This window comes from Hipposideros armiger, unplaced genomic scaffold (assembly GCF_001890085.2).
Source record: "Hipposideros armiger isolate ML-2016 unplaced genomic scaffold, ASM189008v1 scaffold_892, whole genome shotgun sequence".
NCBI classification, from domain to species: domain Eukaryota; kingdom Metazoa; phylum Chordata; class Mammalia; order Chiroptera; family Hipposideridae; genus Hipposideros; species Hipposideros armiger.
This window is the reverse complement of record NW_017732242.1, coordinates 394,433-412,649: the sequence shown is the minus strand read 5'-3', so window position 1 is coordinate 412,649 and position 18,217 is coordinate 394,433. Positions and strand designations below refer to the sequence as shown.

At 33.5% G+C, this 18,217-nt stretch overlaps 1 protein-coding gene across 1 annotated transcript in view; it reads left to right on the top strand.

Annotated features, from left to right (window-relative positions):
- The window catches only part of GSTCD (glutathione S-transferase C-terminal domain containing), a 128,491-nt gene that overhangs the window by 15,908 nt on the left and 94,366 nt on the right, over positions 1-18,217 (top strand). Inside the window, exons 4-5 of the mRNA XM_019630096.1 lie at positions 3,981-4,232; positions 7,434-7,527. Of these exons, the coding sequence (XP_019485641.1) occupies positions 3,981-4,232; positions 7,434-7,527 (346 nt within the window). The remainder of the gene's footprint in view (positions 1-3,980; positions 4,233-7,433; positions 7,528-18,217) is intronic.

The window sequence follows — 18,217 nt, the reverse complement described above, 5'->3', positions numbered from 1 at the left end:
CAGGAAGTGGCTATGATGCTGAGCCTTTATGCTTGCATTGGCACACACTGAGGTGATGGAGCAGGAATACAAATGACAGAATCAGGATCAAGGTCATGATCAGGAATCAAGGTCAAGTTACCAGGTTAGGATCAGAAACAGTGCTGAACAAGAACCAGGATATTTAGTCACAGGAATAAGGCCAAGAATATAGAAGAGCAGTCAATTTTGTTAAGTCAGGGTTTGGAATACCAGAAGTCGAAATTAAAAGAGTTAGGGAAAATACGCAATTCTGCTAAACAGAATAAAGCCAATGATGCCTAACAATAGCAGGTAGACTGGCTGAGGTGTTGTGTCTACTCCAAGCTTCTCTTCCTCTTCGGTGGATATGAGTTTGCAGTGTTCATCCCTGATCGGCCAGCACTTTTTTGTGGAAAGTGCCTGACAAAACCCTCCCTTCTGGGAAGTTTTAGCGACACTTTGACAGAACTGTTTGAAACATTATTCTACTCCTAGAATGCATAGAAGTTGACATTTTATGAGATCTTTTTGTAATTTGAACACTTATGGCTTAATTTTCTACATTTTAACTTATAATGCTTTGAATTGAGATGTTTAAAAGTATAACACCTAGTTATTGCTAAAGTAAAATCATTTTAGAAATTGATTTTTGAGCAGAAATAGCTATTGTTAAGTACCTCTTTAAGTGTCCCTATTGACATAAAATGGGGGGGGGGATGGAAATCTCACTATTGGCTGGCATATTGCAAAACTCATGGATGCCACTTATTTAGTGGTTAATTTATATTTTCCATATTTTCTCCTATGCATTAGGTCCTTGAGAGTTTTCAGTTGTAACCTACCAATTCTAATCTGTGTGTAAAAAACAGAACTGCAGTTATATTTCCATTTGGATAGGTGGTTTACAGTCTTTCACCTTGCTTATTACACTGTTCACCAAAACATTTGTTAGTTATGACATATTATATTTTGAAAAAGTAGACATAACTAAACAAATGATATAAAATAATTGCAAAATATTTTATATAATAAGTGATTGGAAAGTAATGCAGAGGAGGAGATATTTTGGATAGATGTAGCATCTTGCTTCTCTTTTTATTCAGACATTTTTTTCTTCCCTTTCTACAATTCACTACAAAGCCACTAGAGTTTCACTTTGTGCTCTTGGTAGTATCATTGTGACAATGTTTTAAGAATAAATGCTCTTATTTCCTTGTCCTTAAATAACTTTTATTATTCATAATAGTTTTAATCTTTCCAGCCTGGGTAACTTTTTTTTAAATCATTTTTTAGGAACAGATTTAGTTTTCATCTCACACATTTTTTATTAGCCCTTCCTGAGCTGTCTGGACATTGTAGAGCAGCCTGGCGTGTTTGATTAAGTGGGATGATCTGTCATGCAAAGTAAAACTCCTCAGTTTCTTTTAAACATGAGTTATTGTTACTTAATCACAACTTATTTTCAAAAAGAAGGAAAGATACCATATATTGTACATCTAACAAAGAAGAATAAATCACTACCAAGGAGAGTAAAAGAAAGGTGAGGACATGAGAACATTTTTCATCTGATTAATTTATCGTGGATTAAGCTCAGTTCCCTTAACACATCGTGTATTTCTAGGCAATTAAGAATTTTGGTGAGAATTATAAAATTTTTAGCTCCTAGTGTTTTTCAAACTTTACTTCCATAATAAATAATGTATTTTACAAAGTGATTAAGCAGATACAAATATACATCTTTAGATCATATATATAAATATACTTATACTTCAAAAATAATCACTTTACTATATTCTGTGTACTCTCATATTTTCTATGTTATTTCAGCTTTTTTTATTGCCATTCCCCCACTCCCTCTCCTTTGGCAACCATTAGCTTATTCTCTATATCTATGAGCCTGTTACTGTTTAATTTTATTTATTGATTCATTAGGTTTTTTGGTTTTTTTGTTTGTTTGTTTTTTACATTTCACATATAAGTGATATCATGTAGTATTTGTCTTTCTCTGTCTGACTTACTTTACTTAGCATAATACCCCCTAGGTCCATCCATGGTTTCACCAATGGTAAGATTTCATTCTTTTTCATTGCTGCATAATATTCATGTGTGTGTGTGTGTGTGTGTGTGTGTGTGTGTGTGTGTGTGTGACATTCTTTATCCATTCATCTATCAGTGGGCACCTAGGTTGCTTCTATATGTTGGCTATTACTAGTAATGCTGCAGTGAACATAGGGGTGCATATAATCTTTTCGAGTTAGTGTTTTGGATTTATTTCGATAAATACCCAGAAGTGGAATTGCTGGGTCATAAGGTAGTTCTAGTTTTAATTTTTGAGTAATCTCCATACAGTTTTCATAGAGGCTTAACTAAATCACAATCCCACCAACAGTATATGAGAGTTCCCTTTTTTCCACATCCTCGCCAAACTTTTTATTTGTTGATTTATTGCTGATTTGTTGATTTATTGATGATAGCCATTCTGACAGGTGTGAGGTGATATCTCATTGTGGTTTTGATTTGCATTTTCCTGGTGATTAGTGACATTGAGCATCTTTTCAATGTCTTTTGGCCATCTGCATGTCCTCTTAGAAATGTCTATTCAGGTGCTCTGCCCATTTTTTAATTGGATTGGGTCTTAAGTTATATGAGTTCTTTACATAGTTTGGTTATTAACCCTTTGTTGGATATATCATTTGTCAATATCTTCTCCCATTCAGTAGGTTGTATTTTCATTTTCTTGATGGTTTCCTCCTCTGTGCAGAAACTTTTCAGTTTGATATAGTCCCATTTATTTCTTTTGTCTTTTGTTTCCCTTGCTTGAGGAGATGTATTCAAAAAGATATTGATAAGAGCAATGTCAAAGAGTTACTGTCTATGTTTTCTTCTAATTTTATGGTTTAGGTCTAACATTTAAGTCTTTAACCCATTTTGAATTTATTTTTATATGGTATAAGAAAGTGGTCTAATTTCATTGTTTTGCATGTATCTGTCCAGTTTTGCTAACACCACTTGTTAAAGAGACTGTCTTTACCCCCATTGTATATCCTTGCCTCCTTTGTCATAGATTGACCATATAAGTGAGGATTTATTTCATTCACTGAACAGTTTGCATTTTTTTGCAAGGCAGTGTTTTAAGTGCTTGCAATGTACAGAGAGTTAGACATAAATCCTGCCTTTATAATAAATTACGTATGCTTATTTAACCTTAAAGTCCAGTTAAAATAGAGTAAATAAATATACACAAGTGAAGTTTTCATTAATTTTCTGTGCTTCCTGGCTCCTGCTTTGGTACTGATTATTGCTAGGTATATTTGTAGAGATTTTCTGTAACTTGACCTTTTTATCTATCTGTTCATAATCATACGCCATAATCTGTTTGTGACATTATAACTGTTTCTATGGAAACAATGTTCAGTGCCTCACGAAGAAATAAAAACATTCTAATTTTTAAAGAAATTGGAGTTTGGTGGTCATGCTAGAGAGAAAGCATCTGAGCAAGAGAAAACAAAAAGAAATATTAATTTACATCAGGAATAATGGTTTCAAATTTTTCTAATTTGAATAAATAGAAAAGCACTTACTTTAAGTAAAAAAGAAACTACTGATAAATGCAACTGCATGAATTTATCTCAAAAACATAATGCTAAATGGAAAAAGACACATTTTATGTTTCCGTATATATGAAATTTCAGAAAAGGCAAAATTATGTACATGGAAAGTAGATCAGTGGTTGCCTACAGCTGACGAGAGGAGCAGAGATGGACTGCAAATGGTCACAAGGGGACTTTTTGGTGTGACTTAAGTGTTCTAGGACTGGATTATGATGATAGTTGCATAACTGGATAAATTTACTAAAACTCATTGTTTGAACTCTACACTTAAAATGTGAGAATTTTATGGTATGTAAAGTTACTTCAATACAGCTGTCATAAACAAGCAAAAACATATATAATAATGTTTTTTGTTCTTTTCCTGCCTAGTTAATTATCTGCAAGAAACTTTCTGAAAAACTGGTAGAATTTCCACTGCTTTCCGCTTGGTACCGGAGGATTCAGGAAGTGCCGGGAGTGAAAACGGCAGCTTCTCACTGTGGGATCCACTTTCTCCATTTACCAGAGCTGCTGAGCACCTCAAATGAACAGCATCCAGACTTAAAGGAGGCCCCGGGTGCAGAGGAACAAAATGAGCCTTCATTTATAGGAGGACCGAGACCCACTATGACCAAGTTAATGGTACTTAAACTGTTTTTTTATTAAAATTTTCTTTAAAATACTCCATGTGATAATGTTGCTGAGCATTCTACTCCAACTTGTAATCATTTGTTGACATTATTTGTTATAAATTTTATTTGTAGATATTTTTTTCTTTATTACAGAACCAAATATTGCTAAGTTTTGTTAGCCTAGTAATGAAATGATGAAACTGGATTATATAGTTGATTTTAGAAACTATTAAGGCATGTCCAAAGTTTGAAGTGCTTTTATTATAGTTACACTGTGTGGGGATCTCTTGTTCACCTCTGAGTATTCTTAAATAAATAATCATCAGGAGAATAATCTGCTTTGTATTTAAATACTAATTTTAAAAATTTTAACAAACCAAACCTATGCTTTTAATTCATACTTATGCAGAGTTTTGAAAGAAAGATTAGCAATTCAGATTTTTCTTCCTATGCTTTCCCAGCAGTAAAATGAATTAGGAAAGATATTTGCATTTTATACATTTAAAAATGTTTCTAAACAAAGGGAGATAAATAACTAAAATTTAAATTCAGAAAAAGTTAATAAACAATTGTCAAAATAAGCCTTTTGTAATAATATAAAAATACAATGGAATTCTGAATTTTTAATTTACAGGGGATTTGTTAGTTCAGTTCCTCCAAGAAGGAGACTCCAAGATAGAGTTAGATATGCTAGAGGCCTCCTGAGGAAAACACCTGTGAGGGAGAGTGGGGAGGGAGTCGGAGGGGGCTGAGACAGCCTTCAGTCCATGGTGCATGAGATAGGAAGAGGAAGGCTGAGTTGGAACGTTCTTAGACTTAAGGCAGTTCTGAGGCACTTTTGACAAGCCAATGGGGAATCCTTGAGCTTGAATCACCCGTCAGAGCGTTCCATGTTTCTTGGGAATGGGCCAGCCTTGGTATCTGTGCCACTCTCAGTCACTGAGTTGGGAACAGTCCGTGCGAAGACTATACTAGGGACCAGGAGACTTGGATTCTAGTCTCAGCTTTATAGCTAAGCCAACACTGCGACCTTTAATAAGTCATGTACTAAAAGGTCTCAATGTCTCCATTTATAAATTGGGAGAGTCTAATAAACATTCTGTATGATTCACTTCTGATTTTAAATCTTATGGTTGTATAATATTTGATGGGGACATTACATTTACAATTTTAAAAAAGGAACATTCAAATTTGAAAATAAGTTAAATTTCTTGTTTTCATTTAATTCAAACTTGATGGTAGATACAGTAAAATTTCTTTTTAACAGAGCATTATTTTTGCTACTTACTAGTGGATTTCTCTATGACATGTTTTGAAAGACAGTAAATATTATACCAAAATAATATAATCTGTGAATGTATTAATTTTTGTTTATGCAGTAACTTTTCATTTCTGTATAGTCACAGTATTTTGTGCCAATTACATGAGGATTCATGAAATTAGTGCTAAGTGGAAGTGTAAAATAGTAAAGTGTTTCTTAAGAACACTCACATCTCACCTTTTTTCTCCCTCTTCTGTATTCTTTGGCACAATCTTACCTCCACAATTTCCCTATTCTCCAGAAGTTTTAAATTTATTTATTTAGTCAATCCAAAAAATGTGCATATGTCAACTAAACACCATGCATTGGTCTGAATATTGGATATATGAGGAGCAAATCGGACTGCCCTCATGCTGCTTGCATTCTGGTGGTGGAGGTAAAAACAAGAAAAACACAAATGTATATAACACATTAGGTAATGATAAGTAGAGTACAAAATAATGTAGGATACAGGGTAGAGGTGATTGTGGTCGGAATCCTTTTTAAGTAGGGTGATCAGGAAGGCTTATCTGATGAGGTGAACACATTAAGCAAATAACCTGAATGAGCTGAAGATTTGGAGGAAGTGTTCCAGGCAGAGAATTTAGCGAGTAAAATTACCCTGAGCAAATCTGTAGAGACAAAGTAGACCAGAGTTGTCTAGGGCAGGGAGCTGAGAGGGGAGCATGGAGGTGATGAAAATGTTCTCAAATTAGATGATGATAGTTGTTGCCCAACTGTGAATATTCTGAAAAACATTTAAATGTATGCTTTAAAAAGGGTAAATTTCATGGCATATAAATTGTATCTCAATATAGTTGTATTCTTAAAAAGCCCCTAAGGTAGGAATGAGTTTGGTAAAATGAAGTTCAATATGGCTAGACTAGAATAAAGAAGACGGAGAGAGGTAAATGATGTCAGAGAGATACGTGTGTTTATCTTTCTAGAAGCAAGTGAGTGCTCTAGTCCTCTAGACCTATAGCTATATCTCGACCCCAACCAGAGAATTTCTATGCTATTTCCTTTGGGATAGGAATTCTGCTAGTTTTCATAATGGAAAATAATCTCATGAACTAACTGAAGCAAATGGGTTAATCATAGGTTCTCAGGGATTTTTCTTTTCAATAGTATATTCTGGAGATGAAAAACAAAAAACAAAAAGCAAACAAAAAAAAACAAACCCTGAACCATGGATATCTATTCTGTGGGCTGTAGACCCAGAATATGATTGGAAGAAGTCTGGGAATCCATGTGTATGCCATACCACTGTCTGTTGATCAAATAAATAAATGTACAACTTTTAACATGGGAAAGGAGCCTGAGCATTTTGTGACAGATTAAAAAGCTGTCCTCATTCTTGAAAATGTTGGGAACTGTTTAGTTAAACCAGAGGAATCCTTTCCTAGAGACATTGCAGGCATTTGTAAAAGACTGGTATGGATGCTATTTTGGGGTATATGTTGAAGTGGGGGCTTTTTGGTCCTGTAAATATAACTCCTAGGCTGTGGCAATTTTCACATATGTAAACACAGACATTGATGCATATATGCAGAGTCAGTTTTTTATTATCTCTGTGTGGATTGTTTTTGATATTATTTTTATCCTCAGGTAACTTGCCTTTTTGACACCCAATACATTTCTAGGTAGCTGTTACTTCTATGTATTTTCAGGTAATAATTTTTAAATATTACTTTTTATTATCTCAGTATAAAATTAATAGGAAAGTAACTGTGCTGTCAAAAAACACAGTATATCATATTTATTATATAACTAAACATTTTGAAGAAAAATTAATGATTGTTGATATTTATGTTCCTCTTTACTAGTATAGAAAATAGAAATTTGGCCTTGTAGACCATAACAAGATGTTATTAATTGATTAATTTGGAAAAGGCCTATTTCCTTTTCTAGGAAAAAGGCATTGAAGCAATGTTTTCTCCTCACCCTTGCCCTACTTGGACCCTTGACTGGAACAGTCTTCCTGCAGCAGTGAGCCCAAAGGAAGGTGAGTTTGTTTTTCTCCTTTAAATTTTTCTCATAATCTGGATACTCACATCAGATCCATCTTCCAATTCTCCAATTCTCTTTTTGGCTCTACCTAATGTTTTGATTATCCTATCTATTGAGTGTTCATTTTTTTTTATTATAAAATTTTTATATGTATACATCACTCAGATTTAATATCCCACATTTTTCTAACATTTGCTTCATTTATTTCTTTTTTTCTTTGCTGGAGTATTTTGAAGCAAATCTCAGATAACATGTTATACTATAGTATATGCAGCTAAGAAATATTGACAGCTTAATAATCACTATGTCATTATCACACATAATAAAAATTTACAAAAATTCCTTGAACATCTAATAACCAGCCCATAATCATTTCCCCCAATTGTTTAAAATACTGTTTGAAAAAAATAAATTTATAGTTTTTAGTTAAATATGTTTTTCATTGCTAGAAATTATATTTGATTTGTTTGTTTTTGATAACGTTTTCCTTGCTTATGTTCCCATTTCCTCTTTTTATAGTCTGTATTTGTTATTTCTAATACCTGATGATAATAGAGGTCTAATTCTGCTATTTGTTGTTTCTGTTGACTTCACTCCTGGTTTCTTATTTCCCTATCAGTTTTGTAATTTTAGATTGTGAATTCTTTTTGGGTTACCTAAATATGTGGGAATCTTGTGGGGCCTTGGGAGGTTAGGAAGAAATTCCCATAGAAAAGAAAATTTATATTTGTTTTGCTGGACATCTGAAGGTATTAGAATTTAAGACCACCTAGCATTAATTTTTCAGCTTGAGATTCCGTCTGCCTTTTCTATAAGGAGCTGAGGTTTAAACAAACAAGTTACCTTTTATCATTTTCCTTCGCTGTTGAGTAGACTTTTAATGCATACTTTCACAGGGAATATAGGTTCTCAAGGTTTCTGCTGTCATGTAGTGATATTAATTCCAACTTGTCACCATTCTAGGGATCAAGGACTAGCCTCTCTTCTTTGTCTTACTGCTAAAGCTTAGATTCCTATTATTAGCAAATACAATGTAGGCAGCTGTGGTATCAGTTCAAGATTATAATATTATACTGCTTTTCAGTTTCCTAACCTCGTTTAAAGGCCTTATGGATTTTCCCTATTCTGAGATATCCAGTTAGACATGGACAAAGGATGATTGTTGAATTTTAAATACCATTTTAGGTATTTTTATGTGGAGAACTTTTTGTAGCTCAATATTTTATTTCTTTAATTGTTCATGTATTCTTTAGTTTTATACTAAGCCAAATATAACTTGATTTGCAAATGCTCTTTGAAATCATTTGCCTTTCTTTTTCATATTCTGTTCTGTGATGCTTCCTAATGTCTGTATCTTACTGATCAATTCTGTTCTGTCAATCAAGGAAATACTTTATGATTCTTCCAGAATGGAAGAAGATTCTGTTGGGCAGTTAAAAACTCTGCCTCAAAGATATTTTATAAAAATAAAATTCATTTTTTGGTCTTTTATTAAATATATAAAAAATAGTCACTAATGACTTCATTAATGTTTTAATTTTAAATATTCTTGACATTTTGAAAAATTTAAATGATTGAAAACATTTAAATATTTTTATTGTACTTATAATTGGATTTTGTTTACTCTTTGGTTATAATATAGATTTTAAATAGGTTAAACCTATAGTTTACTAAATAAAAATCAGAATTTCATTAATGTTTATCAAGAAGTAAAAAACAGAGTTTTATAAGTGCCACATGTTTTGCTTTATCCATAATTAATTTACTAGGAGACCAGAATAACATTTTCACTTATTATATGAGCAATCAATAACCAACTCAGAATTCTGACGTTAAGCATTCATGTGTAGTTGTTTTACTGGTTATAAGTGCCTATCTAATGGAGTTTATGGAATGCTTATTATATCCTTGTAAATGGTTCACCTTGTTTTCATAAATATTATGATAAAGGGAGCTATCACAGAAGAAAAAACAAGGTTTATTCACATTTCAATGACTTTCTTAAAAAGTTTATGGTCTTGTTAAACTAAAGCAGAACTGTGGCATTTTGATTTTTTGTTTTCAGTTTTGGCAATTTCAGTGTCACATGGTAACAGGATCTTTGTGAAATAAAATTATCATACATAGGGGTATTGAGGTAACTATGAAAGTGTTCTCATGGTTTGTGTTCTGGTGCTTTCCTTTAGACAGATTGAATTGTAGTAAGTTATTTTTGACACTTGGTTCATTTGGATGTTTCAAAGACTGACTCCTTATACTGAATTCATTGTGTTATATCAAGATTGTGGCACATATTATAAAAATCTTTCTCTTTACTAACAAAGTCTATGTAATCCTCATGGTGAAGTCTAATATATTTCTTAAGCCTATCTAATCTCCTACCCTCTGCTCTTACCTATTTCTCTCCACATCTTACATACTATTCTCTGAACTTTCATTCTTTTCCTTATATAACCTATATTTACTATCTCTGTACTTTTACTGTTGTTTTTCCTGCAGCCTTAAATATCCTTCCCGCTTCCCATTCTTTTGAAATTATACTCATCTTTTAAGGGTCAATCAAATGCTGCTTCCTTTAGTAAGCTTCTGCATAAGCTATGAAGTCAGCCTTCCTGAGTTTGAAACCTGGATTACTAACTAGCTGGATAACCTATGGCCAGATTCTGAACTTCTCTGTGCCTTAATTGCCTCATCTGTAGAATGGGAATAATAGTGCCTACCTTATGAGGTTGTTGGTATATTCAATGAATTATTATATAAAGCACTTAGTACAGTGCCTAGTAAAAAATAAAGGTTAAATAACACTAATATAATAGTCAGAATTAATCGCTCCCTCTCAACATTCCTTTAGCACTTTTTTATACTTTATTTTTGGTACGTACAGTATGCTTCTCTTACATTGTATTTATATGCATGTTCTCCTTCTCCGATAGACTGTGAGCTCTTTGAATATAAGAACCCTGTGTATAGGTACTCAATACTTTTTTTTAAATTGAATTGAATTGAGGCTATAGATTCTTATTTTTTTGCTTTCCATTTCTGTTTAAAATAGACAACTTTTAAAATCATTTGTGTCATGTAGATTTAAAATGCTAAAATAATTGAGATTTTTAAGTTTGAAGAAAGGAAAACTGAAGATTTAATATACATCATCATTATTATTATTATTATTATTATTATTATTACGTATATTTTTTAATGGACTGTTTGGGAATAAATTGCAGACATCATGCCTCTACTTCTAAATACTAACTATCTTCTTTAAGACTAAAGCTATTGTCTTACAGAGCCATATAACAATTACCTAAATAGGATATTTAATTCAGTACATAATGTTATCTAATCTACACTTCAGTAGATTGTGATACATTTAATTATCTTATCTCTTTAGCCTTCTTTAATTGTTTCCACATGATTAGATTCAAGTTAGGCATTTTGGGCAGGAATGCCACAGAATTGATGTTGTGTCCACAGTATCAGGAGGCACATTATGTCAATTTGGGCCCAGTGATGTTAACTTGAATCATTTGGTTAAGGTAATGTCTGCTCCCAACATCACCCATATGTTTGTTTATTCGTTGAGTTCTACAATATATAAACAATTTCAGAATAGCTATACCCACATCTCTGTGAAAAAAATACATCTACTAAGATGAATCCCAGATTGTTTGCAGTGGTTTTCATCTTTGAATTAAGGATATGAGGTCAAAGTTCTCATGCAGATAGTTGTGATCAGGTGGTTCTCTATAAGATAAATAATAAAAAGTGAGGCATGAAAGGTTTAAGTTAATATTAATCATACTCCCTGATTGAAAATCTTTAACCAGCAGTCTCCTACTGCACTGATAAGATCCAGGCATTACTATTTGTCCTCAAATAACAGTGATTTCCTACTCTATGAACTAGGATAAATATTGCATGAGCCTGCAGACTCCCTTTTGTTAAGTTGAAGGGCACCTCTATTCTTGTCCTGTGTGACATTTTGCCCTTTGAGTATGAAGGAGGGAATGGGTGTAGTCTTTTGCCTTAAGACCTAGAATAGAGCTGCCCTAAGCCATTCACTCCACACAGTATTTCTCTATGGTCCGCTTTGATCTCCGGTAGTTTTTAGGTGGATGGTTCCTATGTTAGGAGTAACTCCTAGACCAAAATAGCCATGTCAATCATGTAGGAAGGAGGAGAGTCAGAAGCATAACCTTGTAGAAAATAAAGGAGAGAAGATAGTTGCTTAGGTGCTGTTCAGTTATAATTTCTTTTATTCTTATATTCAAAGTTCCACTGTCGTAGAATTATGGCCCAATTAGGTATACCTGAGGCCTTGGTTTTGCTTTTGAGCTACATGCGAGCACCATCTCCTAGGAAGACTGATATGGAGGCAGTGCATAAAAATCTTAAATATCACCTCCCTCACCCTCTACCACCGAGGTTAGCATATATACTTATTAGTTGATATAAAGGAAATATATTTAATGGCAGAGTTTTACTAGAAGGAAATTGCAAGTTCTCTCCTTTCTAGAGAGTTTTAAACCCAGTAGATTTCATTTGTTTTGGATAGACATGTATGAATTCTTAGAATAAGAATTACATACTGGTATGTTCTAATTCCTTTTATATAAATCACTGATTGAATTTATGGTTCTAGGAGAAGATATGATTTTTCAATTCTAGTGACAGATTATACTGTCTTAGTGGCAAGATATTTTTCTTTAATTAACCTTTATATATATAGGAATTATATATGACTAACGTTTTGAATTTAAAAGTTTATCTTGGTAAGAATCATTTATGTAAATATCCAGTTTTTTACCCATTTGTTTTCTGTAAAACATTTGGGGTTGAAAAGAATGGGTTGATATTTGACATTAGTTAAGAACAGAAAATAAGATAGTGATATAAGATATAAATAGTAAAAAATTGGCCTTGATGCAAAAAATGTGCCCTCACCCCTACCCTTTGGTTGTATGCTTCTATAAATCAACAGGATCACCCTTCCGTTTTTCTTCCAGAAGTGATTTGGGTAAGCAAGGGAAGAATGTGGTCAAGATCTTTGGAGAGGGCTGGATCCAAGGTGGACAATAGAAAGACTAAATTGAGCCTTTCCCCTATCAGTAGTTCTTTCCAACCCTAGTGGATATGGTAAATAGCATTATTTATTGCTATTTGTTCCAAAAGGCCAGGAATGCTAGAAGTTCACCATAACAAGAATTGTCTCACCCACAATATTAGTAGTGTCCTCCTTTGGGGAATCTAACTTGTTTTAGGGCCGCTAGACAGGGTATAAGGATGCTTCATTGTGCCAAACTTTTGCTTTTCAAACCAGGACATCGATTAGAATCATTTGGAAGACGTGTTAAAACAGATTGCCAGTCCCAACCCCAGAGTTTCTCATACAGGTCTCCCATGGGGCCCTGAAATTTGCATTTCTGAGAAGTATCCAGCTAATACTGTGTCTGCTGTTTTGAGGACCACACAATGTGAAGTGTTGCCCTAGGTAACTCATACAAGTGCACGATTTGGCTGCTTTAATTTCAATCTTTTCTAGCATAAGGTCAAAAACAAGATTAAAGCTTCCTAAAATTTTTGTTTACAACCTAAAAAAAATATTTCTACTTTTAGCATGGCGTATATCAAATATAATAACTATGCATACATCTGAACCATTTGGTAACAATGAAAATACCTTTAAGTTAATTATACGAGTAAATATAAACTGAAGTAGAAGTATCTTGATAATGTAAATAAAAATAACTTTCAAGAATTTTTTTCTAAAATACAAGTCTCAGATTCTTATTTTTCCCACCTCACCACACTAGACAAAACTCAAAATTATCATATTTGTTTTCTTACTTTTTAAAAAATGATTCTCTGGAGAGAAAATATAAGGATATACTCTCCCCAACATTTTTTTTGTTTATATTGAATAACTTTAGATTATAAGGATGTTATAGTTGGAACTTTTTCACATTTAAAATACTAAACCACACCAATTGAATGATAGCAAAGAGGTTTTTTTTGTTGTTTTTTTTTCACTTTTTGGGGGAAAAAATTCCAAATATAAACATTTTTCATTTCTCTAAGTTATACTTAGCTGTGAAATCCAAAATGTGACCATATTTGACTCAGAACTCTACAAATTTACAACTAATTTTTTCTTCTTTAAAGAGTGAGGTTCTTAACAAAGATTTTGGTGTTTTACCAAAAGTAATACAATCTTTTATTTAAACTACATTTTAATCTGAAGCTAAAGGCCTCTAAAAGATAGCATATAGAGATAGAATTTATATTGAATGTTTTGAAATATAACAAGATTACAAAGAACAAATTTGTTATAGTGGTACTCTTGATTCAGTGCCCCTATTCTCCCCAAACATACACATGCAAAGACACACACATGTGAAGATACACACACACACACACACACACACACACACACACACACACACACACACACAGATTAGGATACAGACAGAGAGATATATATCACATATGTATTATAGTATTATATATTATGTATATGAATGATATAGAGCAGACCATGTGTTAAATTCATCTCCCTTTCTAGTAAAAAGTTAGAAAAGTCAGTGAACATAGTAAAAGGAATTGAAACCAGCAGAGAGGTGGGTAAAATTTCACTATGCAAATTCTTCTAATTACTATAGCGTTAGACATTCCTTATATGAAGATGTTGCTCTTTTATAAAATGCTAATTAATTATAGTTGGTAATCAAGAGAGGTAGTACTGGTGGTAAGAATATTTTTATATTGGTTTTAATGAGTAATTATTAGGTGAATTTTTTAATTAAAGTAATGTACTATGTTGTAATCTTTATTGGAGAGGAAGGTAACATAAAGAGGTGGAGAACTGTACAAAGATATATATTTTTTTATTTATTAAATTTATTGGGGTGACATTGGTTAATAACATTATGTAGATTTCAAGCATACAATTCTATAAGACCTTATCTGTATATTGCATTGTGTACTCATCTCCCAAAGTCTAGTCTCTCTCTGTCACCATAAACTTGACCCTGTTTACCCTCTTCATCCTCCCCAACCCCTCTTTCCTGCTGGTAACCACCCTTCTGTTGTCTGTGTCTATGAGTTTGTTTGTTCATTGGTTGCTTTTTGTTTTATATCCCATATGAGTGAAATCATATTGTTCTTTTCCTTTTCTGCCTAACTTATTTCACTTAGCATGATACTCTCCTTATCCATCCATGTTGATGCAAATAGCAGTATTTCATCATTTCTTGTGGCGGAGTAGTATTCCTATGTACAGATGTACTACAACTTTATCCAGTCATCCATTAACGGACCCTTAGGTTGTTTCCATGTCTTGGCTACCATGTATAAAGCTGCAATGAACATAAAGGTACATATATCTTTAAAAATAAATGTTTTCAAATTTTTGGGGTCAATACCCAGAAGAGAGATTGCTGGGTCATGCAGTAGCTCTACTAATAGTTTAAGGCATCTCCATACTGTTTTCATAGTGACTGTACCAATTTACATTCCCACCAGCAGTGTATGAAGGTTCATTTTTCTCCACAGCCTCTCCAAAAGTTATTACTTGTCCTATTGATAACAGCCAGTCTAACAGGTGTTAGGTGGTATCTCATTGTGGTTTTCATTTGCATTTCCCTAATATCTAGTGAAGTTCAGCATTTTTTCATATATCTGTTGGCCATTTGTATGTCTTATTGGGACAAGTATCTGTTCAGGTCCTCTGCCCATTTTTTAATAGGATTGTTTGTTTTTCTGTTGTTGAGATTTATGAGATCTTTATATATTTTAGATATTAGCCCCTTATTGGAGTAATTGTTTGCAAATATGTTCTCCCATTTGATTGGTTGCATTTTTATTTTGTGGACGGTTTCTTTTGCTGTGCAGGAGCTTTTAGATTTCTGTTTTTATTTTTCATTGTTACTTTCTTCATGTGAAATTTTAAAAGGTTTAAAATTTCTTCATGTGAAATGTTAAGTTTAAATTAAAAAGTGCCATGAAATACACAATTTTATTATAATTGTATAGAAATAATACATCGATTTTTATTTAAGCCTTTTAAAATGTAAACCTTAAAATTTTTAAACATTTTAATTTTACATAAAGTAGTACTTAAATAATTTAATCAAATTCTCAAATTTATAGGTTGTAAGTTTAACACAATATTTATCAAAATCCCAACATGATTTTTTTTGTAGATATAGACAAGCTTATTCTAAATTTTATATGGGAAGAATGATGTGAGAAAAAATGATAAAATACAATAACTCTTCTCAATATTAAGATTTACTGTATAGCTACGGTAATTGGAGAGAGACCTAGATTAATGGAATAGAATAGAAAACCTACAGAAAGTCATAAAAGCAACTCAAAAGAGGAAAGATGGTCTTTTCAACTAGTTTTTGGATCTATTGGGAATCCATAGACAAATAAATATCTAAATTGCACACCTTATATAAAAGTTACCTCAAAATGGATCATGGATTTAAATGTAAAATTTAAAACTATAAAACTTTAGAAGAAAATGTAAAAAAAAAATGTAGAAAATCTTTGGGAGCTAGGGGTAGAAAAAGTTCTTAATATGACTTTTTATGATCAAAGCATGATTCATAAAATTTTTTCTTGATAAATTAAATTTGATCATAATTTAAAATGTATGCTCACAAAGACTCTGTTAAGAGGATGGGAAAACAAGCTAAAGAATAAAACAGGGCCAGCCGAGTGGCTGAGTTGGTTAAGAGCTCGGTCAAGAGCACGAGATCTGAGCAACAGGGTCACAGGTTTAATTCCTGGCCCGAGCTGAGCTGCCGCTGCACTGCCAACAGGTGGCAGGATGGCTCAACTAAAAAAAATTAAAAAAAAAAGAATAGGGCCGGCCGAGTGGCGCATTGGTTAAGAGCTGGCTTGGGATGCCAGCTCTGTGCAGCAGGGCCCTGGTTCGGATCCCACATGAGGGCCAGTGACACTGCCCTCTACAGCTAAGATGGTGAACAACAGCTCAACCTGGAGCTGGGATGCCGTGAGTCACCAGCGATGGCGTAGGCTGCAGCCCCTGCTGCAGTGGGCTGCCATAGGCTACCGTGTGTGGCCGGCAGCCAGCGTGAATGGCCGGCAGCCAGTGTGAGCTACCAAGAGCCGCTGTGAGTGGCCATCCAGAGGCCAGCGACCGATCTGCCTCACCCGGGAAGAGCGCAATGATAATACCAACATGGGCCAGTGGGGCGACATCCTCCACACTAGACTGAAGAACAAAAGGACAGCAACTTGTCTGTTCCCCTTCCCAGATTTCCCAGCGCTGTTTCCCTCCCCCAGTTCCCCAATAAAATCTTTAAAAAAAAAGAAGAATATATTTGCAAACTACAAATGTATGCAAATCTGACACAGAACTTGAATCTGCAATATATAAAGAACTCTCAAAATTTGACAATGAAAAACAAAGACTCCAATTAGAAAATGGGCAAAAGACATGAACAGACATTATCCCAAAGAGGATATCAAAGAGTTGGCACATATGCACATGAAAAAATTTTCAACTTTTTAACCATCAGGGAAATGTAAATTAAACTACAATGAGATATTACTACATACCTATTAGGATGGCTGGAATTAAAAAAAAGAAACACTAAATGTTGATAAGGAGGTAGAGAAACTGAATCATTCATACATTGCTGATAGGAATATAAAGTATTAATAGTACAAACACCCTGGAAATAACTTGGCACTTCTCACAAAACTACACGTACAATTACCACAAGACTCAGCAATCGCACAATTGGACACTTATACCAGAGAAGTAAAAGCTTATATTCATACAAAAAACCTGCACATGAATGTTCATAGAAACTTTATTCTTTTTTTTTCAACTTCTTAAAATACTTTATTTATTTGCTTCTATGAGTATTAATCTAAATTTCTATAGTTTTTTTTGTTTATGTCCTGTGTCATTCTACTTCAGTCAGATTTGTTGGTAATTCTTCCTTCAGATATGCTTTAAGTGTGTGTGTGTGCGTGAGTGTGTGTAGGTGTGTGTAGGTGTGTGTATTAGAGTCCTGCCTCCCGCCCTCCTAGGATTCTTTTTGTCATGCGAGCTGAGTGCTACAGTCTGCTGATATATATGTATTTAACACTGACATAATATTGACTTCCTCATGTCTGTATCTTCAACTCAAATATTTCTCCTGAATTTCAGATGAATATATCCAAATATTTACTGAATGTTTGTCATAATATAGATGGCTCAAATTTCAAAATCGAAGTCATAATCTTTTACCCATCCCTCAAATTGCTGTTACTTCTGTGTCTTCTTTGTATAGAAAGATGCCAGTATGCACCTCAATAGCCCAAGCTAGAAACCCTGGAGTTATCTATAATGTCTCCCTTCTCCTAAAATCATATTCAATTTATCACCAAGACTGTTGATATCCCCTAGAGATTTCCTGATTTTTGACCATTTTTCATTATACCCACTGTCCTCATTGGGCATGGATCCCAATCCTTTTTCATCTGTGGTACAAAAGCTTTCTAACTGGTCCCACTGCCACCTGTCATGCCTCCTTTAATCTTCTAAATTTTATTTTATTTATTTACTTTTATTATTAGTTTCAGGTGTACAGAACAATGCAATAGTTACCCTTTTCACCCTCACAAAGTAACAACCCCCCTCCCCCCATCTATTGCCCTCC